Here is a 24,573-nt window from a genome sequence, read left to right as displayed (position 1 = left end):
CAAATAATACCAAAACAAATACAAATATTACAAATACAAATAAATACAAATACAAATAATACCAAAATAAATACTAATATAAATAATACAAATAGAAATACAAATACAAATTATGATCACACGAGCCCAGAATAGTGCAACTGTCATAAGTGTGAAAAATGACCATAAATCACATTTTTTCAGTGTTATTGTAACTTCAAGTGGTCACTAAACAAATCATTGTTAAGTTGAGGACTATCTATATTAAGAAAAATGCAAATTCTACAGGGAAGGGGGTGATATAATCCATGAATTTGCCACTTGTGCAATGTTATTTAGGATCATTGTTATCTAGGACAGTGATGGCTAACCTTTCCGTCATTGTGTGCCAACACTCATAAGACAATGCACGCACCCCTGCTTTCCATGTGTACACAACCCCCACGTGTGCGACACCTTTCTGTGCATGCGCGTGCATCTCCAACGTACCACCTGCACATGCGTGGCAGCTACCCGATGATCAGCTTGGTGGGTGGGTGGCAGGTGTGCATGCGTGCATACACAGTGGACCTGCTCTGGGGTGATGGCTCTCATGCCAGCGAAAATGGCTCTGCGTGCCACTTCCGGCATGCGTGCCATAGATTCACCATCACGGACCTAGGATCACTGTTATTTCATTTTCACATCTAATTTATGTCTTACTGTTTGATTTGTTGTTGTTGTTTTGACACATCACATATACCAAATTTGTTTCTGCACCATGTAAAAAGATTTAACCTCCCCCTTAATAAATGTTCTTTTGCTTTGCCTGGATTATTTTGTGTGAGTCACATTTTTGTGTTGGCAAAAAAAAAAAAAGCCACTTTGGAAAGGTAAATATTTTCTCTCCCAGATTTACTGAGTAGGCATGCAAACTTGGGGTGCCTGTGTTTGAAGATTGACAAAACTCATTTAATTGTTCTTAAATAAATTCCAATTAGAAGCTTGTATACAAGGAAAAAAGCATTTATTCTTTTTTGACAGATTTAAAGATTCTGTTTTGACGAGATAAATGGGAAGGCATGGTTTTTACTTTTAAACAGTAGAGTTTGGACTGAATTCTGCCCAGAAAGTGAGGAAATTTCTAAAAAAAAAAATTAAAGAGGAATTGGAGGAATTTCCAAAGAAGGTATGAAATGAGATTACACAAAAACTCCCAACAAGTGCAACAGGAAGCTTAAAAAGATTAGGTTTTGCAATGTATAACTGCTGTGAAGAAGTCACTCCTAAGAGTTGACAATTGAAAATAATACTATCTGGTCAACATTTAGTACTGAAATCATACAATTGCTTGCACAACCAGCAAAACCTTTGATCTATAAGAAGGCACTGCTACAAAAGCACTATTCAAGGAGACTGGAAAACGTTTTTAATTAATCACTGAAATTTTCCAACAATATAGGAGCAAAAAGTCATCTACAAATCAATAAAATAGTAATCAGTACTGGGAGCTTCTTCTGTTTCCCTAGATTTAATAATATGGTTGTAGTAATATTTGGAGACAGCAGAAGAAAAGAAAAAGAATTGGAGAAAGTCACAAAAGACCTGAAAATAGAAGTAGAATAACTGTGGCAAAGGAAAGCAAAAGTGATACCAATAAGAATAGGTATCTTGGATGCAATCCCAAAATATCTGGAACATCACTTGAACGCCATCGGAATTGACAAAATCCTCATCAATTGCAAAAGACAGCTTTACTTGGAACAGCTTATATCCTGCGACGATACCTTTGATACCACCAAACATCCACCTCTGCCTATCTCAGATCCTTGAGAAGGATTTGATGGGTGGATAAAAATGCCAAATCCAGTCTAAACACTTAGACAAATCTGAACACGGACAAAATTTCCACCTGTCAAATTAGAAAAAGCCACACTATTTGGATCCCCATCTATACTGTGTCGATACATAACAACATCCTAGGTTCTAGGGAAGAACTTGATGTGAATGGGAGCCAACGTCAGCTAAAGAAAAAATAAGAAAAGCAAAGCTGTGATTTCAGGTTGTATATGTAATAATAAATAGAATGAAATTTCCATTTTGCAAGGATCAAAATATATATCAAAATATATATCTCTCTCCATCTATTTATCATCTATCTCCATATCCATCTATCATCTATCTCTCATCTATTATCTGTCTATCTAATTTCTCGATCTCTACATCTGTCTATCATTTATGTATTGTCTGTCTGTCTGTCTATCTTAGCTAAGTTAGCTATCTATTTCTCTATATATCTCTCTATCCATCCTCCCACCCACCCATCTGTCATCTATCTATCAATCCATGTATCATCCAGCCAGCCAGCCATTTATTCATCCATCAATCCACCTACCACCTATCATCCCCCCATCTCTCTAATCAATCTACTTATCTATCTATCTATCTATCTATCTATCTATCTATCTATCTATCTATCTATCTATCTATCTATCTATCTATCTATCACCTATATCAGAAAGGCCTCCAAAAGGCCTATTGCCCACTATCTGGAAAATAATTGGATGAAGGAGCCGTGTCCATCCTGGATCTACTGCACAGTTCAGCCTCTTGGGTCCTTTACTTGTACAGTACCAAAGAAAAACAAGAAAGAATTGGGGAATGGGAGGAATTGACTATCAGTTTTACAGGAAGAAACATCCAGTATTATGGTGGATTTCATCTTTGAAGAAAGAAGAAGCTTCACTGTCCCTAATTTAATCCCCGTAAATAAACCCGACCATAAATGCACCAGGGACCGATCCTCGGGATTTTGGTCATTTCACCAGTCTCCTCCCCACAGCCTGGACTAACTGCTGAACCTCCTTCTGATGGTGTTGATGGTTGCCATGGAAACAGCAGAGTAACCTGGGCATTGTGACTCCAAGGTCCATTCTGACAAGTAGAGGATGAGAGAGGAGGCCACACTGTGGGGAGCCTTTGAGGAACATCCTGGAAGCTTGGCCTAAACGCCTGCTTTTGGGGAACTCTTTGTGAAATCCTCACATTGAGGTTCTGGAGGTAGGCCGGGTTTCTTCATTCTGAGGTCAACGCAGGCCGAGACGTGTTAAGCTCCAGAGATCAAACTATCTCTACCTTAAGGGATGGGCCAGCAAAGGAAGTCTAACTCTTGTAAACCAGTGGTGGGATTCAAAAATTGTTTACGACTGGTTCTGTAGGCGTGGCTTGGTGGGCGTGGCTTGGTGGGTGTGGCAGGGGAAGGATACCGTAAAATCCCCATTCCCTCTCCACCCCACTAACCTGCTTTCCAGCTCCGTTCTCCTGTGCAGGGCAACCAAAGAAGACCCAGCCGATCAGCTGGGACTCAATGGGAGGCAGACAAGAGATGAGGGTGGGGCCAGTCAGAGGTGGAATTTGCCAATTCTCTGAACTACTCCAAATTTCTGCCACTGGTTCTCCAGAACTGGTCAGAATCTCTGTTGTAAACTTCTGTTGCATCACATCTGTTGTAAACCTGTAGAATCTGATTGGTTTGTTTTTTTTAATTGTCCTGTTATTTTTGGATAGTCTTGGTTTTAATATGTCCTTGTTTTTGGTACGCAGGGAAGGAAGGCGGGTAGGCCTTCCTTACCAGCCTCCTCACCAGCAGGAAGTGATGGAAATTGTAGCAGGTGAGCCCGTCCTTCAGACCATCAGTGAAGAGAAGACGTCAGTTGGTTCCCTCCTTCCAGATTCAAATAATTGTCTCCCCAAGTACACCTTTCTTTCAAGCCACCTTGTTTAATGAACCAGTTATTAATTCTTGGAAGGTCTATTGTTGCATACGTAGCAGAACTGCACTAAATGGATGTGTTTAATGCAGCTAGGGTTCACTTTTGCTAAGCCTTAATGCTCTTCCCTTAACAGTGATACTATCCGTTCGGACTGCAGAATAATAGAGTGGGGAGCGACCTTAAAGGTCTTCTAGTCCAATTCCTGGTACAGGAGGCCCTGTACCAGGGATGTCAAACTCATAGCCCACGGGGGGCTTAGTTCTGGTCCGCGGAGCTGACCTGGAAACAATGAAGGACTGGCCCATGTTGCATGGCCCTCCCAAGCTCCGTTTTCGCTGGTAGAGAGTTGCAGGAAGCCGTCACAGCCAAAAACGGAGTTTGGGAGCCCGTTTTTTGCTAGCAGAGTGCTCAGGCCCCCACAGGCGCACCTGACACGTGTGACGGCAAGCTGGCCATGCCAACCCTGGCTACGCCGACCCCGACCCCCTGAGGTCCAAAGCCTGCATCAACCCTGATGCGGCCCTCAAAGAAATCAAGTTTGACATCCCTGCCCTATACCCTGATGGTTGTCTTCTTAAGGCTTGGCGCTTAAGACCCTGGACTTCTCAGCTGGAAAGCCAGCAGCCCAGGTTCAAGTCCCGAGCGCCATGTGAAAAGGTGAGCTCCTGCCAATCTAGCAGTTCAAAAGCATGAAAATGTGAGTAGATAAATAGGTATACTTTGCTCTGACCAAGGCTTCTGAGACCATAATTATGCACATGCTTATTTTAAAAACAAGACTTGTTTTATTGCAACGTTGGGAATTATTTTCATTCCCAGCTGGTAATGAATCTCAAACAGTCCCTCAAGATAAGCACCCACCTTTCTGTCCTGTGAAGTGCTGCCAATAACAGAAGTGCCCAATCAACTAGAAAAAAACCAAACCAAAGTACAAAGAGCTTCAAGAAAGAATCCGAACCGAACGAATGACTTTGCTTCCTGCAGAGGTTTCGTCATCTTGGACTGACTTTTATTCCTTATGGGAGGGGCAATCACCTCCCAGCCTTACTCTCGAGTCACCCCTTTTGTTTCAGCTGCTCTTGCCTTCTAGCAGCTCTGCACACACACACACTGGGAACAGGCTCCCCTGGGTCCTCTGCCTCGCTGCTGCCAAACTCCGGAGGCTCCGGAGTCAGCCCACAACTTCCAGGTAGTCCTGGTCTCATCTCTACATCCAACACAGGACCTTCGAGTCCTCTCCAGACTCCTAGACTGATCCCCGTTCTTCCCCACTGTCCGATTCTGCTGCTGTCTGCACAGGCTGCTGGCGAACTACAACACACTTCAGTGGGAAGTTAACAGTGTTTCATGCTATCATGCTGGCCACATGACCACAGGAATGTCTTCCGACAGTGCTGGCTCAATGGCCTTGAAACAAAGATGAGTCAGCAACACCTAGGCCTCCTGGGATAATTTCTGGAGAACAAACAAGAGAATATGTCCCAAAGGTGCTTTTTTCAGGAAGCAACTGGACTTTCTTGTTTTTCTTTGAAGAGGTTTCGCTTCTCATCCAAGAAGGTTCTTCAGTTTGGAAGAAATCAGAAGTTAAAACTGAAGAAGCTTCTTGGATAAGAATCAAAACCTCTTCAAAGAAAAACCAAAAAGTCCAGTTGCCACCTGAAAAATTACTTTTGGGACAACCGGGAGCTGGATGACTGAGACTTTCCATAGACATGCAAGAGAATATCCCTCCCACTCCCCAGGAGGCTTCACTGTTGCGACTCTGAACATTGGAAGGCTCCTCAGTGGAGAAAACCCCAAAGGCAGCTTAGCTACCTCGCATTTTGTAGCAGCAGAAATGGAAACATATAGTGGTGGCAAACCTTTTTCAGCTCCTGTGCCGATAATTACATGCGTGCTCGTGCACTCACACTTGCGTGCCAGCACCCAGAAGGCAATGCATGCTACCCCCCCCCCCACCCTCTCTGCACATGTATGCACAATCCAGAGAAGTTCCAGGGACAGGAAGTCTAGTCCTGCCAAGAATGTAATAAGGGATAACAGAAAGGCAGTTTCTGTAAGCAACACCAGAATGTTTCCTTCCTGCCTTCCTTACAGGATTAGGCCAGTAATTTCTTATAACAACCGGTTCTCCAAACTGCTTAGAATGTTAACAACCAGTTCTAAATAGGTGCGAACTGGTAGAATCCCACCCTTTATTAGATAATCCTTCAGTGCACCACACATCTCTGTGCACGCATGCACAATCCCCCCAGGCACATGCAAATTGCACATCTCTGTGATACACGCATGACTCCCCTTGCGCTGCACATCTATGCGCATGTGTGGTGTCTCCCATGCACCCCTGTAAACCCCCCACTCATGCGCACCAGTTACTCGACAATCAGCTGTCGGGCGACAGTGGCACGCATGCGTGTGCAGTGGGGCTCTTCCGGGAGAGCCCTCACGTGCTGGCAGAATGACTTGGCATGCCACTTCTGGCACGTGTGGCATAGGTTCGCCAACACAGATATAGGAAATAGCTTCTATAATATGCGAACTTGCCCAAAAGTTGAAGTTTTCTGCTAATACTGTATCACCTTCTGTGGTCTTGCAGAAGCTGAAGACACCGGTAGCCCCACTCGTGGCCGTAAAAAACTGGTAAGTGGCAGAGGGTTGATTTTTTTTTCCCTTAATTTTTTTTTTTTTAGTTTTCCCTTCAATTGTTTTCTTGGGGGTTGGAAAAAAAATCCACTACCCAGCGTGGGAAAAGAAGGTTCCTGGCTCAACACGATCAAGGTGAAATGGCCAACCTTCACATTAGCTGTCATTTCTTCTCCTCTCAGATGTCAGAGAACATTGACTGGTTACAGAGCCAGAGTGGATTGTGTAAAGTTGAGCGTTACGCACCCGGTGAGGAGAAGGAGGAGGAGAAGGAGCAACAGAACTGGACGGTAAGGAGACAGCCTGTTCTGGCAGCAGGCTTGGTTGGCACAACAAATAGAGAGATCCAGGAAGCCATACGAGCTTGTTCTGCTGGCTGCAAATAAATTCTTCAGTCAGAAGGGTCTAGAGTGGAAGATGATGTGCAGTGGTGGGTTTCCATTTTTTTTCCCTACTGGTTCTATGCGCACATGCAAATGAGTCTAAGGCTGACCTAGCACAGCCATGTTTTTCTGAAAAGTCATGTCAAAGCCCCGACATGCACCCCTATTCAAATCACAAGTCTCTAGCCACATCTCTCAGAGTAAAAAAGATTGATTTATTAGGAGTTAACATGTTGGCGTTTCCTGGTTGTAGCCAACTGACACATCATTCATTTCACCCTTGACCCTGGTCTTCCCCCCACCCCCTGGATGTATATTCTCCAATGAGACACATCCATAGCCAAGAGTCATCAATCAGGCTCTCCAGTTAAATAGTCTTGTGCACCAACAGCTTTGGCTGCCAAGGTGATTATCTGAAGCATTTAAGGAATGCACTGCTTTTCCCCGCTCCCTTTCTGCCAGCAATTAAAAAGACCAAAGAAGTATTGTTTTAGTTGACAACTCAGCTGAGGCGCACCAAACGTGTGATTCGTGTGCATGCAAATGAGTCTAAGGACAACCTAGAATAGACATGCTTTCCTGAAAGCGCAGACTCAGCTGAGACGTGCCAAACGCAAATGAGTCTAAGACTGACCTAGCACAGACATGCTTTTATGAACGTTCAGCTGAGGTATGCCAAATGCAAATGAGTCTTAAGCAGGGGTGGGATCCGACCGGTTTAGCTACTGGTTCAGTGATTTACAATTTGCTTCCCTGCACGCTGCGCGCGCATGGAAATCTCCGTCAGCTTGCTGCCTGGACAGCTGAGCAGCGCTGTGTGCAGGGAAGCAGCTTTTGAAAAAGCACTTTTTTCCTGCTTTTTCAACTGCAGTTGTGCCTCGCAAGGCAGCTGAAGTTGAAAAACCACAAAATAAAGGTCAGGTAAGAGCCCAACCGGGCGGGCGGGCCAAAACAGCAGCAGACAGAACCGGTTCTATGTCTGCTGCTCTTCAGAGCTACTGGTTCTACAGAGCCGGACTGAACCGGTAGAATCCTACCCCTGGTCTTAAGACCAATCTACAGCTGTTTCTTACCGCCACTGAGGCGTGCTGAATGTGCTATTCACTCATGTGCAAATGAGCCTGAGGCCAACCTACAGCTGTTTCTTAGCTCAGCTGAGGCGCGGCAATCCGTTTTGATGCTCAAATCAGTTGAGGTAATAAACAACAGAATATAGGAGAGGTGAGAGGTAAGAACAGGGGTGGGTAGGCAGGGCTAGACAGAGGTGGTGTTTGCCAGTTCTCTGAACCAGTCAAAATTTTCGCTACTGATATGCCAGAACTGATCCAAACTGGCAGAATTCCACCTCTGATGATGTGTCTGGCACTGGATTTTTAATATCTACTACTGTAGGTTGGCCGCAGTTGGCACATTTGGGATTTGACAAGGTATCTTGGCATGTTGCCTGGCATAGCAGCTTTTCTGTTCAGAAATATTTTTCTGCCCCACCGGCGGCTCTTGTTTTCAGATGTGGTCCTTGGGGTGGGAGGAGGAGACTGGCTTGGGGAATATCAACCTTGTGGATGATCAGAAGTCAGTTTTGCACACCACACTATCAGTCTTCAGCATGAAACTGTCCACCATTTCATGATGGTGACTTGGGAAAGGGGTAATTTTGACAGGTTACTCATCCCGTTATCTCATTTTCTTGAGTGCATCAAAGACAATGTGTGGGTCTTTGCATCGGGTCCATAAGTCTAACTGTCATTTGCTTGGTGGCCTTTGGAAGGCAGCAAACAGTGATTGAAGGCATGATCTGTAAAAGCCAAAATAGGACACTGGGGATCTAACGTGCCCTCTCTGTCAAATCTCATGGAACTGCCTTTTCAAAACTGGCCTTCTGTAAGCCTGTAGCATAGAATGGGTGTCACATTTTGCAGGTTAAGAGAAAACATAATGGCAATTCTGGAGAGTGCTTGGGGATTGGGGAGTTGGGTGTGTGTGCAAAGAGGAGACATGTTTGCATAATCAGACATCCTCACATTTTGAAAGAAGAAACAGACGCATGACCTGAAAAGAAAGATACTTCTAGGGCATTTTTGATTGTGCTGAAATGTAGGTGGAGCACTTTCTCAAGTGTTTTTTTTTTGGGGGGGGTTATTTCTCTACAGTAGCCTCCTTCCTTCCTTCCTTCCTTCCTTCCTTCCTTCCTTCCTTCCTTCCTTCCTTCCTTCCTTCCTCCTCCTCCCTCCCTCCCTCCCTCCTCTTCCTCTCCTCCTCCTTTCCCCCATCCTCCTCCATATCGGCTTCAGCAATGAAGTCGCAACTCTTGCCAAAAAATCTCTATCAAATCAACTTGGGAGCAGAATAATTTATCTTGCCCTTAATATTCTTAGGGCATTAGAAAGTCAGCTCAGGGATGATTAGCAGTGTGTGCATGTCCTAATCTCCACCTTCTTGTTCCACTCCATTATTCCATTCTGTTGGGTAAGAGAAACTTTTTAGGCATAGTGTAAATAATTGATTCAATTCCCCTTTGTTCAATTCACAGTTCCTTGAGTTCCTGATCTTGGGTTAGCAGGATCTGAAGTTTCAACTCTTGATATTTGTTTCATCTTGGGTTGAATTTCTCCTTCTCCTTCAAGTTCAATGCCATTAATTCAGGGGTGGGATGCAAATATTTTGTACTACTAGTTCTGTGGGCATGGCTAGGTGGGAGTGGCTAGGTGGGCATGGACATGTGACTGGGTGGGCATGGATTCTTCTCTTTGGCAAATCAGAAAGACAGCAAGAGGGATCCCGGCATGGCTGATTGTTGGAACAGCTGATCGTTGGGAAAAAAAGAGAAAAAAACAGTTTGGCCAAACCAGTAGCTGTTTTTTTACTACCAGTTTGGCCAAACGGTAGCATTTTTTACAACCAGTTCGCCCGAACCAGTAGAATACCACTGGTTAATTGCATTAATTGCTCCTCCTTCCTTCCTTCTTCTTTCCAAGTTGCTAGCTTTCTTGGCCCGTTGTTGATAGGAGGCATGCAAGACGTCATTTCTTGCCCACTGTCCAAAGTCAAGGAACAATTGTGCTCCCTAGTACTGCTGGTTGCACAGTATATTCAATTCTGTGTCTACTTAGGACAGCCGTTTAAGATAGCTGCTCATTTTCCTGGCCAAAGTGACAGCCATTGAAACTTTATCCAGGGTAGACAGTGAATGACTTCCCACCTACCAATCACCTATGGGTGCCAGTTCCATATGAGGAGATGACAGGGAGGGATTTGTTATGAAAAATGTCCTTTGTTCCATTTCTTAAACTGACTGTGTTAAGCTTTTCCAGCAAACTTCCTCTGATCCCCTCAAGGTCCTGAGCAGACTCCGGCAAGATCTGGAGAAGTCCGATGTTGGTGCCCAGGATGCTTTGAATGCCAGTAACAATGCCAGAAGGGCAAGGCCAAGAGACCCGTCCGAGGGACGTCAAACCATGCCCAAGCGCAACGTCCGTTCTCCGGCCCCCTACAATGCTTGCGATGAAGAATTCAGTCTGAATGTCAGCTCCAACCGGGGGTCTCCCAACTTCCACTTAAGCATGAAGGCCGGTTGTCAGAAGGAATCCAAGGATGAAGAGAGCGAGGGTTCCTCTTCCCCGAACCCCAATCCTGACCCGGATGAAGTCTCTTTTTATTGCAACAGGCTTTCCAACCTCGCCATCGCGATGGCACGCAAGGAGATGAACGACCGCTCGGAAAGCACCCCCACCTGCATACACAACACACTGTTTGCCGCTGCTGGAGACCACAGCCACCGGTCCATTGGAGTGGGGACCGAGGATAGCAAACACATCCCTACCAGGATGTGCGAGTGCAAATTCGAAGAAAGCCCCACCACTAAGAAGAAAACCACCATTTATTACAAAGAGGAAAACACGGAAGTGCCCAATAAAAGCGAGCCCCAAAGGGACGAGGTCAGAGGCTGCCACCACCGGAAGCGCTTTGGGCCTGATGAATACAACAACAACAAGCTGAGCAAAGGGATCCTAGTTTATGCCAATAATGTGGTTTCGGACATGATGGTTTCCGTGATGAAGACGATGAAAGTCAAAGTCAACGATTCCAACATCGCGTGCGCCGTGTTGAAGAAGGTTCTGCTGAAGCACTCCAAGGAGGTGGTGTCCGACCTGATTGACTCCTGCATGAAGAACTTACATGACGTCACCGGGACCCTCATGACCGATTCTGACTTTGTGTCTGCCGTGAAGCGAAGCCTCTTCACGCAAGGCAGCCAAAAGGCCTCTGAGATCGTGCAAGCCATGCTGAACCGCCTGCACAATGCTCTGATTGTGCAAAAGCAGGTCAGCGAGAAAGCCAAATCTCAGAGTATGGCCTTTGCTACCATCAAAACCGGCCAGGGCACCGACACCAAGACTCAGAACATGAGGTTCTCGGCGGCGAAAACGGAAACCATGAAAGATAAGGAAATGACTTGCGCGGAAACGGTTGGCAATCACATCATCAAAGAAGGTCTCAACATGTGGCATCAGAAGCAACATCAGGACAATACAGGGACAGTCCCAATGCCCGCCAAGCCTATGCCAACCCAAGAAATGCCAGACCTTTCTAATCTTACCACCGATTCTTGGGCGAGAGATCTGATTGTGACAGCGTTGTTGCTGATACAGTATCATCTGGTGCAGCAGGAGAACGCCATGAAGGATGCAGTGGATGGGGGCCGATCCAGCAAGGCAGGTGGCAGCCTGGGCTTCATGGGCCAAGATAAAGGCCTCGGCTCTTTAAAACTGTCCGACACTTTGAAGCAATGTGAGGATGAGCAGCTTGGGACGAACACGGAAAACGATATGTCAAGCGTGGTCGTAATGCTGATCCAGAAGCTCATCAATGAGACCGTCAACAAATTAGGAGGAAATTCAGGGACATTGATGGGTGACGAAGCAATCCAGGGTGCTTTCAAGGCTCCTGAAGGCCCAGGCCTAGGTCCTTTGGGACCTTGCGATGCAGACCATTCTTATGAAGATGCTATATCCGGACTGACCAAAATGATTCTGGACCAGTGCGATGTCAACAAGAAGGAAGGAAGTAGTGGACCCTTCATTGACAAACTGGTCGATACTGTGACCAAGTTGTGTCTGATGATTGCCAAATACAGCAATCCTGAGTCAGGACTGGGAGAACTTGGAGATGGAGAGGAGATGAGTGGAGGTTTCTATTCAAAGAGCTCAGGAAATGCGGAAAGCAGACCAGAGTCCGGAGAAGACACACCTACCGGACATAAAGTGGTTGTGGCTAACCAGAGCGCTCCGGAAAACATGCACAACAAGCAACTCCAAGCCATTCTTCAATGGGTGGCAGCCTCTCAGTTGAACGTCCCAATGTTGTACTTCATGGATGATGATGAAGAAACCCTGAACAAGGTACAATTGGAAATGCTGGGAGGGCGTGGGGAAGTGTGCAAGGAGAAGATAAAGCTAGGATGGCATTGGGGTTCTGCTCATTATTTGAAGGAGCAGGAATACTTTTTCTGATCCTGTTTATAATTGTAGACAGGTAGTCCAAGAAAGTATGCAAATACATCAACTGTCCAGTTGGCGAATCCAGAAAAAGGAACTCCTGGGACATTATTTTACCAGGAGTCATCTCATCACCTTCATTTAACAATCCCATAATCCTTTGCGGGGTGGAGTCTGGGCAACTGAATGGAGCTAGTAGAGCGTTTTCATGGCCGGATGCCTTTCATGTTGCCAATGTGGAGTTTTGTTCAGCAGATACATTCTCAGTGTGCCCAGAGAGAGAAATATCTGCCTCTACCTAGGATTGAACTCACAGCCTGATTTTGAGGTGAGAGCTCCATCTCTAGGCCACTGCACCGCAGTGTATTATTTTACCAAGAGTATAAAACTTTATTGAATAAACCACATTGGCATAGAAGAAGCGGAACCAGCTCTGGGTTTCCCACACAAAAGCAAGCATAGTTAGTCCCCCCTTTTCCCTACTGGCCACCCACAGTCCAAAATGTCCACAAATCTCTTCCATTTATTTTGTTATGGGAAACAACCATACATGCCGTGACGTCTGCTCAGGGTGTCCTTAAGATGCCAGCAATGTCTCATGGAAGTCGACGGATGGTTGAATACCATTCTCCCGGCCCCTGCTTTCAATCTACCCCCCTCCGTATTATTGTCAACCTGCGAGGGAAGGCTAAATGTAGATGAAAGTGGAAATCACTCTCAAGTATCGTGTTTCCCTGAAAATAAGACCTGGTCTTATTTTCTTTTGGGCTCCAAAATAGGCACTAGGCCTTATTTTTGGTGGGTGTCTTTTTTTTTTTTGAGCTGTCCCATGTGCCCAGTTTACCTCAGAGCTCCCACAGCCAGGCCATCCACACCCTGACAACTGCCTCGCCTCCTGGCGGCAGCTTCAACAGCCCCATCGAGCAAAACCCTGCATGGCCACCGGCCCACTTCTTCCGGCACTGGCACGGCACCAGAGCATTTAACAAATGCCTCAATTAACAACAGAAATATTGGGCTCAGTTGTGGTTGTAAGTCAAGGACTACCTGCATCTGTTTGACAATTTCCCTTTTCCTCCAACCTCCTCGTCTTCTCCTGCAGCTCCAGCAACTCTCCACGGTGGCTGTGGAGAGAAACTACAGCGTGGGAGACGTCATGCAATCCGTGCTGAAGTATGAGAAGGAAAGGCAGTTGGGAGAAGCCTTGGGCAATTTTGTGCGGTTGCCAGTCCTGGATTGGCTGCTTCAGAACCTGTAAGCCCAGCATGTCTCGGGTTCTTCGGGACCACAGGCCTCTCCTTGCCCCATTAGTTTTCCTTGATACAGCACTCATTGGTCAAAGATGATATGAGTTTTACTGATTCCCCCAACCCCTGCTGAGCAGTGAAATGAATAAAGGAAGGAAATACTTACTGTCAGTGCGAAGTATTATTTCCAGGCGTATTGTTATTGTTATTATTATTGCGGTTCATCACGCAATCATCCAGATGTTTAGAAGTGATTTTGACATTTTTGTCCATTTATCAAGTCCTTCCCAGGGACCTGAGATACGCAGAGGTGGATATTTGACCGTGTCGAAGAGATCGTCGTAGGATGTAAGCTGTTCTGAGCAGAGTTGCCTTTTGCAATTGACTGATGGGTATTGTCAATGCTCTGGAGGCTTTCCTCAAGTCTCTGGGATTGTGAAAAAGGCCTCCCTGGGCTCTGGAGGCTCTCTGGAAGCTGAAAACGGGCCCATTTCCAGCCTTCCAGAACATCTAGGAGGCACGTTTTTCGCCCTCCATGAGCCTCCGCGTGCCCCCTGCACTTATTTGCCTCCAAAATGGGCCATGTGGGGACTCCAGGGACGGGCAGGGAGGGGTCAGCCTTGAGTGGGATTTGGGGGGGGTTCTCCAAACTGCACAGAATCTTAGCGAGGGGCTCTCTTGAACCCCTGTGAACCCCAGCAGCCCAGCTTTGCATTATTCCCTGCCCCTTATTTACAATTTATCTATAATAACTATTTGTTTCTGGGGGTTGTCTCTTAAGTCAATCCCCATGTCGGCAAATTCTAGCTAAAACCAGTTTTGAACATACCAGGGGCCTGTGCCGACCCAGGGTGGAATACAAAAGCAACTAAGTCACAAAAACAGGTGAAGTCCCTTTAATTCCTTCAACTTGGCTTCAAAGGTCCAATTATCATTGACTGGAGAAAAAACTCCCCCACAAACAGTTGTGAAAAGGAAGAAACGCCCTTGAAACTCCAAATACATATAAATTATAAACAGGGTGGAATACAAAAGCAACTAAGTCACAAAAACAGGTGAAGTCCCTTTAATTCCTTCAACTTGGCTTCAAAGGTCCAATTATCATTGACTGGAGAAAAAACTCGCCCACAAACAGTTGTGAAAAGGAAGAAATGCCCTTGAAACTCCAAATACATATAAATTATAAATAGGAAAAAAAACAACACAAACCAAACTGAAGCGATTAATGAGACAAGGCAGGATAAGGGCTTGAAGTTGTCCACAGATATTGAAATATACACACTGGGAAGGATGCCAAAACTCAGATAAGAACTGAAAAACTAGAATTATTTCACACTTTGCTTCCAGCACTGGGCCATGTGCAGTTTGTCCTTTTAAACAACCCTCAAAACTGCAGTCCATGAAGGGGATCAGGGCCCCTTCCTCCCCCGGAGACCACGCCATTCACGTTTCTCCCTTATCCACTCCTCCCTGCGTGCCCTAGGATGGAGAGGGGATGGGCCTGGGTCTTCCTCTGAATGCCCAGCCAGGCTCTTCCCTTCCCCAGTTTCCTCCACAACCTCCGGAGCCAAACTCCCACTCCCTGTCAGCTGTTCCTCCTCTCCCTTGGAGTCAGATTCTAACAGGGGCATGACAGGGCCTCTCTGAACAACTGCAGAGATTCACTTAATAACTGTGGCAAGAAAGGTCACAAAATGGGGTAAAATGCACTTAAGAATGTCTCACCTAACAACACAAATGTTGGGCTCACTTGTGGCCATACAGACGGTATAAGAAGTGTACTAATAGTCTGCATTGTGAAGCTCCAAAGATAGTGATATGTCTGAGAGAACAAGCAGCCAGAATGTCCCAAACACAGGTATTTTTTTTTCACTAGGGAATTATTTTAACAGACTACCCATGTCCCCAAATCCAGAGCTGATAAACTATCAGGAAGGGAGATAAATCCATCTTCATTTTAAGATATTTTGCCTCAGGATGATTGTGGCTTGGTGTGTCAGGATTCCGTCAGTTACCCCCATTTAAATCATGAGTCTCGAGCCAAACGTCCAAAACTTTAACAGGATTTATTGGGAGTTAACATGTCCGGCACTGCCTGGGTGTAGCTAACTCTGAGACACATCATGGTTTTTCTCTGAAGATGTTTCGCTTCTCATCCAAGAAGCTTCTTCAGCTCTGACTGGATAAAGAGCTGAAGAAGCTTTGTCAGGGCTCTGGTAGTAACCCTCATTTAAATCATGAGTCTCTAGCTGGATTTTCAAAGCTTAAAGAAGATTTATTAGGAGTAGACATGCCAGCGCTGCCTGGGTGTAGCCAACTCTGAGACACACCATTCATTGTCCCCCTTGACCCTGGTTTTCTCCCACCCCTCTGGGTGTACCATAATTCATATTCTCCAATGGGACACATCCATAGCCAAGAGTCATCAATCATGCTCTCCAGTTAGAATTTTGCACAGCAGAAACTTCGGTCACCTAGTTCCTATCTTGGAAAACATTTATGGAATGCAGTTTCAGTTTGCAAGCGGCTGCACTGCTCCCCCCTCCCTTTCTGTTGGTAAGTCTAAAAAAGACCATAGAAATAATTTATGAGTTCACATGGTGCACCTCCATTCTTCAGAAGAAGCTATCTTCCACCATAGCCCTCAACCCTCAACCAGCTCCTATTTCTTCTTGTGCGCTCATGACAGAAGCACCGAAGCGCTACTGGGTTGAAGGGATGAGCCATTGTTTGGGGGATGATGATGCCCACTTGGGGGTTTCTTTGTCCATGGCAGGAGCTGGAGTGAAGGATGAGAACTCAACCCAGGGGTGGGATTCTGCAGGTTTGGACTGGTTCAGGCGAACCGGGAGTTGCGGTGATCATCTGGCCTCCATCCACCCATCCCTGCCCTTTTCCTGTGTTTTATTTCTTTGTTTTTGAGCACAGCTGATTCATGTGGCAGCTGTTTTACTCACCGGGGCTGCAGCAGAAGGTTAGTATTAGAGCTAAAAATGGTCTTTCTAAATGCTGTGCATGCATGCTCACCGAACTGGTTGCTACATCGCTGTGGTGGGATTCATTTATTTTTTTTACTACTGGTTCTGTGGGTGTGGCTTAGTCGGCGTGGCCTCCCCACCTCACTAACCTGCTTTCCAGCTCCGTTCTCTGCAGGGCAACAAAAGAAGACCCAGCCAATCAGCTGGGACTCAATGGGAGGCCGAGAAGAGATGGGGGCAGAGCCAGACAGAGGTGGGATTTGCTAGTTTGCTGAACTACTCAAAATGGCCGCTACTGGTTCTCCAGAACTGGTCAGATCCTGTTGAATGCCGCCTCTGTTTAAAGCAGTGTTTCTTTGAAGACCCCTGTTTTAAAGCAATAGTTTGAAGCTTCTCAACTTTAAAGCCAGTGGTGGGATTCATAAATGTTTATTACCAATTCTGTGGGTGTGGCTTGGTGGGCGTGGCAGGGGAAGGATACTGCAAAATCCCCATTCCCTCCGCACGCCACTAAACCTGCTTTCCAGCACCGTTCTCTTGCGCAGGGCAACAAAAAATGACCCAGCCGATCATCTGGGATTCAGGAGGTAGAGAATAGATGGGGGCAGGGCCAGTCAGAGGTGGTATTTGCCAATTCTCCAAACTACTCAAAATTTCTGCTACCAGTTCTTCAGAATTAGTCAGAATCTGCTGGATACCACCTCTGTTACATCGGTTGAATTGCACCACTGGCTCAACCCCACCCAACGGCAGATCTCAAATCTCGAATGCAGGCTTGCTAACCTCCTGCCCAGGATCCCAACCACTTGAGCCACTGTACTCCTTTTCCTGTTTCTTCTGAATGCTCATAAATCAATTAGCCTCTTTGATAACTTTTTCTGGTGTCACCCTTCCTGTCACCACTGTGGAGTTTTGTTCAGCAGATATATTCTCACCGTGTCCAGAGAGAGAGAAATAGCTTCCTCTACCTAGGTTTGAACTCACAGCCTTCTGATTATGAGGCGAGAACTCCACCTTTAGGCCACCGCACCACTTCTTTAAATATGTCCTAATCCTTAACTTTATATGGGACTCCTTTGCAAAAAAAAAACACAGCCAGACACATTATTTTGCTTGAAATGTTATTTGGTTTTTCTAGTTAAACCATCTTACAGATGATATTTATCTTGAATCTGTAGCATTATTTCTACTTCACGTTTATTAAACTTTATTCTACTCATCTACAAATCTATTCGTGCCTTTAATATGTCGTTTTCGTGCCCTGATAAATTTTCAGTTCGCTTTAATGAACAAACCACGATTTATTGCTTGAATACACAAATTACTATATTTCATAGCATGATCTCTTTTTTCTTTTTCTTTCTTTCTTTCTTTCTTTTTTTTTTTTTTGAAGCCTGACAAGTTCCTTACGAGTCCATGATTCAACATCTGGCACGTGTGAATTCAGTTTACTTGAAACCATGAGACCGTGAGATCTAGTTCCACCTAAATCCCAATACTGCCAATAAAAGCGCACAGACCACGGTTAGACAGAGAGAGAGAGAGAGAGATGCATTAAATTTCTGTTCTTGAACACGTTACAGCAAAATATTTATCTAGGAACTGTACGGAGAGAGAGAGAGAGAGAACCAATCACTGCTTGAACTTGATGGGTGGTAAGACGCTTGTATTTTTCCGCAATACCTTCCCAGGCCTGAGTTCTCTTTTAGTCACTTTATCCACTGGAGGTTCTGCTTCCTTTGTGGGAGTTTCCTGTTGAACTGAGCTCTGGTTTTCCTCTTTATTTATTTCTTCGGACAACGCAACGGGTGAAAGTTTTTGATGCGAAAGAGGTAATTTTTCAGGTGAGTCGGTTTTTACTTCTGTGCCGGACTGCTGCCGAGCGATTTCATCTGCGGAAGAGGAAAAACATAAAATATTATTGTTGTGTTTGGACACTAAAACCAGAGAGCAGCAAATGGACATGTTTATCAGCCGCTATCTGAATAGAATAGAATAGAATAGAATAGAATAGAATAGAATAGAATAGAATAGAATAGAATAGAAGAGAATAAGGAACAATAGAATAAAATAAGGAAGAATAGAATAGAATAGAGTTAGAATTAGAATTAGAATAGAATAGAATAGAATAGAATAGAATAGAATAGAATAGGGAGGAATGGAATGGAATAAGGAAGAATAGAATAAAGTAAGGAAGAATAGAATAGAATAGAATAGAATAGAATAGAATAGAATAGAATAGAATAAGGAGGAATGGAATGGAATGGAATGAAATGAAATAGAATAGAATAGGGAAGAATAGAATGGAATGGAATAGAATAGAATAAGGAACAATAGAATGGAATGGAACAGAAATAGAAATAAGAATAGAATAGAATAGAATAGAATAGAATAGAATAGAATAGAATAGAATGGAATGGAATGGAATGGAATGGAATGGAATGGAATGGAATGAAATGGAATGGAATGGAATGGAATGGATTGGAATGGAATGGAATGGGATGGAGTAAGGAAGAATAGAATAAAATAAGGAAGAATAGAATGGAATGGAAATAGAAATAGAAATAGAATAGAATAGAACAGAACAGAACAGAACAGAACAGAACAGAACAGAACAGAACAGAACAGAACAGAATAGAATAGAATAGAATAGAACAGAATTATTTATTGGCCAAGGATACAAGTGACAAAGTTACAATCATACAGTCACAAATTTTCAGATACAGGTAATCCTCTAAGTTATGACTACAATTGGGAGGATGACTTCTACTGTTAAGCAAAGCAGTTGTTAAGTGAGCAGGGCCTGATTTTATGATATATATTTTTTGCCACGGTTGTTAAGTGAACCATCCCAGTTGTTGAGAGAACCACAAGGTTCTTTAAGGCATTGGGGAGGTAGCAATGGCCGTATGTGTGAAAAATGGCCCTAAGTCACTTTTTTTTCAGTGCCGTTGTAATTTTGAACGGTCGTAAGTCGAGGACTACCTGTAATATTATTTTACTGGCAACTAGCCTGCCCATCGAAAGACGATGAAAAGAAGGCAGCAGGAATGAATTGTGACAAACTCCAGTCTATAGCCAACCTGTGAGAACTGTTTTTGAATTCATTTTTCTTTTCTCTTTTCTTTGAGTGTAGAGGGAATGTGGGCCCCTTTGGTTTATTTTGTTTTGTTTTTAAATCTAATGAAGGCTACCTGCTATGCTTCCTGCCACTCAGCTTGACAGAGAGAAGCCATAGAATCATAGAACTGTGGAGCTGGAAGGAACCAAAGGGATCATCTAGTCCAGCCCTCTGCAATGTGCAAAAAAAAAAATCAATTAAACCACACCCCAAAGTGATGTGTCTTAGTGTCAGCTGGCTGTCAGGGCTCCAACAATACACCCCCATTCAAATCATAAATCTCTAGCCACATCTCTCAGAGTAAAAAAAAAATGATTTATTAGGAGTGACCATATCGGCGTTACCTGGGTGCAGCTGACACTAAGACACATCATTCATTTCACCCTTCAGCTTGGTCTTCCCTCCACCCCCTGAATGTATATTCTCCAATGGGACACATCCATAGTCAAGAGTCATCAATCATGCTCTCCAGTAATAATCTTGCGTGCCAACAGCTTCGGCCGCCTCGCAATTATCTGAAGCATTTAAGGAATGCACTGCTTTTCCCCACTCCCTTTTCTGCTGACAACTAAAAAGACCAAAAAAGTATTTTTTTTAGTTGACAGCTGCTTCTTAAAAACTAACCGATTGTGCCCACTGCTGTGTACACATCAGTAGAATTTTTTTTTCTTTATACAGCTAGTCCTCAACTTATGGCCACAATCAAACCCCAAAGGTCTGTTGTTAAGCGAGACCATTTTAAAGGGAGTTTGGCCTCACTTTATGACCTTTCTCGCCACCGTTGTTAAGCGAATGACTGCCGGGGATAAGTTAGCAAGCCGGTTTGTGTTACTAGAATCTGGCTTCCCCGTTGATTTGGTTTGTGAGAAGGTTGCAAGACGGGTTTGCGGGATGCAGCAACAGTCATAAATATGAACCGTTTGTTCAAGCCTCTGAATTTGGATCATACATGATCACGGGGAGCCTGCAAAGGTCATTAAGTGTGAAACAAGATAATCAGTCCCTTTTTTTCAGTGGCGTCGTAACTTCGAATGGCTGCAAAATGAACTGTTGCAAGCCGAAGGCTACCTGTGCTACATTCTAACCAATGCCAAGTCACAGCTCCTAAGCGAGTCATGCCAGACTTTTGTGTCTTTGGCCACAGTCGTTCAATGAATCACACAGACTTTAAGCAAATCCAGCTTCCCTCTATTGATTTAGCTTGTCAGAAGTCCCCTGGGAAATGGCGATTATGAGATCTCCCTGGGAGAATATATCTGTTGTAAAATACACAGGTAGTTGCCAAGTGCCCAAATTTTGACCAGATGACCCTGGGGGCAGTTGTAAGTGTGAGGACCAGCCCTCAGTCACCTTTTTTTGGTGGTTTTTTTAGCACTGTCCTAGCTTTGTACGGTCCCTGAATGAACAGTTGTAAGTTGAGGAGTACATATAGAGCTTGATTACTATTATTATTATTACTATTATTATATACCAAAAATGACAGTGTACACAGCAAATGAGATAACTATGGTGAGTTTCGTATCACAAATCACTAGTTGAACACTTCCCAAGTGTTTAGGACTGCGTGATTTATCAGCGGATTATGCGAGCAGATCCCAGTAAGGTGGCCTTCTGCAGCTGACCAATGGTGATCTTGTCAGCACCAATTGTTTTCAAGTGCTTGCCTAGGTCTTTAGGCACAGCACCCAGTGTGCCGAGTACCACTGGAACCACGTGCACTGGTGTAGGCCAGAGTCTCTGCAGTTCGATTCTCAAGTCTTGATATCTGGTAACTTTTTCAAGTTGTTTCTCATCGATTCTGCTGTCACCAGGTATGGCAATGTCAATGATCCACACTTTTTTCTTCTCCACAATCGTGATATCTAGGCTATTGTGTTCCAAAACTTTGTCAGTCTGTATTCGGAAGTCCCACAGTAGTTTTGCATGCTCATTTTCGACCACTTTTTCAGGCTTATGATCCCACCAGTTCTTTGCTAAAGGCAGATGGTAGTTGTGACACAAGTTCCAGTGGACCATCTGAGTGACTGTGTTGTGACGTTGTTTGTAGTCAGTCTGAGCAATTGTCTTGCGACAGCTCAGTATCTGATCGATGGTTTCATGCACTTCTTTGCAGAGTCTGCATTTACTATTATTTTTTTACTATTATTCTATTATCATTTACTATAATTACTATTATTATTATTACTATCATTATCATTATCATTTTAAAAGGAAAGCAAGAATTAAAACTAAACAACCTCCTTTTTCTAACTGTGTATTTTTATGAGTGTTTTCCTTTTTCTTCTCCGTGGTGTAGAAAGTTGCCTCACTCAGCTTCGTCGCCATCTTGGGCTTCTGTTTCAGTCTGGGCGGCCACGGCTCCTCCATCCATGCATGGTGGATGGCTTCTTCCGGAATCATGCGCAAAGAAGGTTTCCATCTTGAGACAAAGAGAGGATAAATATAAAAAATAGATTAAGGCTAGGCTGATCATTCATGGCGTGGGCAATTCATTTAGGCAAGAAAAACATTTAGGCAAGAAAAACCAAATGCTCAGGTAGAATGTAGATGTTACCCTTGCTGAACAGTAGTAACTGTGAGAGAGATAGCAGTAGCAATAGCACTTAGACTTATATACCACTTTACAGTGCTTTACAGCCCCTCTCTAAGTGGTTAACAGAGTCAGCATGTTTCCCCCAATAATCTGGGTCCTCATTTTACCCACCTCACGAAGGCTGAGTCAACCTTGAGCCAGTCAGGATTGAATTCCTGGCCTTGAGCGGAGTCAGCCTGTAATACGGTATTCCAACCATGGTGCCACCAGGAAGGAGAATGGGAAAGAAAAGGAAGGAAGGAAGGAAGGAAGGAAGGAAGGAAGGAAGGAAGGAAGGAAGGAAGGAAGGAAGGAAGGGTAGCAATAGCACTTAGACTTAAATACTACTTTACAGTGCTTCACAGCCCTCTCTAAGTGGTTTACAGAGTCAGCCTCTTTCCCTTGACTATCTGTGTCCGCATTTTACCCACCTCGGAAGGATGGAAGGCTGAGCCAACCTTGAACCCAGTGAGATTCGAACTGCCAAATTGCAGTCAGCCGGCAGTCAGCAGAAGTCGCCTGCAGTACTGCACTCTGACCACTGTGCCACCGCAGCTCATATCTTGCAGTCCTAGTGGACAATCACTTAAATATGAGCCAGCCATGTGCTGCAGCTGTCAAAAAAGCCAACACAGTTCTAGGCTGCATAAACGGAGGAATAAAATCAGGATCACATGAAGTGTTAATACCACTTTCTAATGCCTCGGTAAGGCCACACTTGGAATACTGCATCCAGTTTTGGCCACCATGATGTAAAAAATATGTTGAGACTCTAGAAAGAGTGCAGAGAAGAGCAACCAGGATTATTAGGGGACTGGAGGCTAAAACATATGAAGAACGGTTGCTGGAACTGGGTAGGTCTAGTTTAATGAAAAGAAGGTTTCATTAAACTAGACCTAAAGCTACATTGGCCCATGTTAGTTACTAAGCACCCAAATTTCTATCATGAGACTGTGGGGAATGCTGCAATAGTCATTAAGTACAATCCACAGTCACATTTTTCAGTGTCATAACTTCAAACGGTCACTAAATGAATGGTTGTAAATCAAGAACTATCCCTACTAAAAGGTAGAGTAGAGCCTCAAGTGACAAGGAATTCTTTTTTTTAAAAAAAAAAACTTTATTGATTTCAAGTGACAAGGAATTCTAAGGCAAGAAACCTTGTGCCATTTCTCTGTTCTGGTCAGTTCGATTTCACCTTCCAAATTTTACAACTCTTTCGTGAGCTTGACTCACAAATGAAGTTGCAGTGGTGGCTAACAGATGTTTAATCGTAACAGCAACGACCCTGCATAACATTTGGAAGCATCTAATTACACATTTCATAATTTAAAAATTAAGGACAAACTTAATAGGGACGCAGTGGCTCAGTGGCTTAAGACGCTGAGCTTGTCGATCAGAAAAGTCGGCAATTCGGCTGTTCGAATCCCTAGCACTGCACAATGGAGTGAGCGCTCATTTGTCCCAACTTGGACCAATATAGCAGTTCGAAAGCATGTAAAAAATGCAAGTAGAAAAATAGGGACCCCTTTGGTGGGAAGGGAACAGCGTTCCATGCGCCTTCGGCATTTAATCCTGCCAGTCCCATGACCAGGGAGACGTCGTCGGACAGCGCTGGCTCTTTGGCTTTGTAACAGAGATGAGAACCGTCCCCTAGAGCTGGAAACGACTAGTATGTATGTGCGAGGGGAAGCTTTACCGTTACCTTTTAAGGACACACTTTGCTTTAAGCAAAGTCCTAGCCAGACCTCTTTGCTTTTTTTGTCATAACTGTGGCCACTGGAGAAGAAGAATGGGAAAGATAAAGGAAGGAAGGAAGGAAGGAAGGAAGGAAGGAAGGAAGGAAGGAAGGAAGGAAGGAAGGAAGGAAGGAAGGAAGGAAGGAATAGCAATATGACCATATAAGAACATGGAATATTCCAAGAAAATTCTTCAAAATCCACAGGAAGACAAGCAGGGTAGCTTTATTACAAAAGAGGAAAGACTATTTAATATAATTTCCAATCACTCATCAAATGCAACGTGGAAATCACTGCCATAGCATTTTCCTATCAAACCATTTCCAAAGATAATTGACCAAATGGGGAATTAAGCTATCCAAAAATAACTCCTCTACAACGATCCGTTTCTCTACAGTTATTTCTTTTTTTAAAAGCATAAAAGGGAAAATAAAAGCAGGATTTAGCAAAATAATCTTTTTTCAAAAAAAATCTCACACGAGGCACTTCTTGAGAAAATCCAGAAAGGTGCCATTGTATGTTTTCAAGACGGCACTCAGATCTTTAGAATTTGGGTTCCTTATTTTCCCTCTTGTGTTTGTGACACTTTTCGGAACACCGTTGGAATCTACAAAAGAGGAAAACGGATTTTATCAGGGGTGAGATTCTGCCTGGTTGGACCGGT

The 24,573-nt window shown here is 44.2% G+C and overlaps 2 protein-coding genes across 2 annotated transcripts in view; one reads left to right on the top strand and one right to left on the bottom strand.

The window, feature by feature from the left end:
* Window positions 1-6,333: 6,333 nt before the first annotated feature.
* AKAP3 (A-kinase anchoring protein 3) lies at window positions 6,334-13,636 on the top strand. The gene is made up of 4 exons (XM_087934306.1): window positions 6,334-6,371; window positions 6,557-6,664; window positions 10,069-12,156; window positions 13,355-13,636. The coding sequence occupies exons 2-4, from the start codon at window positions 6,557-6,559 to the stop codon at window positions 13,508-13,510; spliced, it is 2,352 nt and encodes a 783-aa protein (XP_087790432.1). The 5' UTR covers window positions 6,334-6,371; the 3' UTR covers window positions 13,511-13,636.
* A 4,443-nt stretch (window positions 13,637-18,079) lies between these two features.
* Window positions 18,080-24,573, bottom strand: part of DYRK4 (dual specificity tyrosine phosphorylation regulated kinase 4) — a 47,501-nt gene continuing 41,007 nt past the window's right edge. The window contains exons 16-18 of the mRNA XM_087935514.1: window positions 24,387-24,516; window positions 21,836-22,017; window positions 18,080-18,369 (exon numbers count right to left, since the gene is read on the bottom strand). Of these exons, the coding sequence (XP_087791640.1) occupies window positions 18,110-18,369; window positions 21,836-22,017; window positions 24,387-24,516 (572 nt within the window). The 3' untranslated portion in view covers window positions 18,080-18,109. The remainder of the gene's footprint in view (window positions 18,370-21,835; window positions 22,018-24,386; window positions 24,517-24,573) is intronic.

Source organism: Pseudonaja textilis, chromosome 5 (assembly GCF_049901715.1).
Source record: "Pseudonaja textilis isolate UNSWEBS1 chromosome 5, rPseTex1.2, whole genome shotgun sequence".
Lineage (NCBI taxonomy): Eukaryota > Metazoa > Chordata > Lepidosauria > Squamata > Elapidae > Pseudonaja > Pseudonaja textilis.
This window is presented reverse-complemented; position numbering and strand designations above follow the sequence as displayed.

What these genes read in the sequence shown, in the direction of transcription:
- AKAP3 (XM_087934306.1), top strand. Translation starts at nt 6,557, where the DNA reads ATGTCAGAGAACATTGACTGGTTACAGAGCCAGAGTGGATTGTGTAAA. An exon ending in AGGAGCAACAGAACTGGACG is followed by an intron (nt 6,665 to 10,068) that starts GTAAGGAGACAG and finishes AAGCTTTTCCAG; the next exon opens with CAAACTTCCTCTGATCCCCT. An exon ending in ATGAAGAAACCCTGAACAAG is followed by an intron (nt 12,157 to 13,354) that starts GTACAATTGGAA and finishes CTTCTCCTGCAG; the next exon opens with CTCCAGCAACTCTCCACGGT.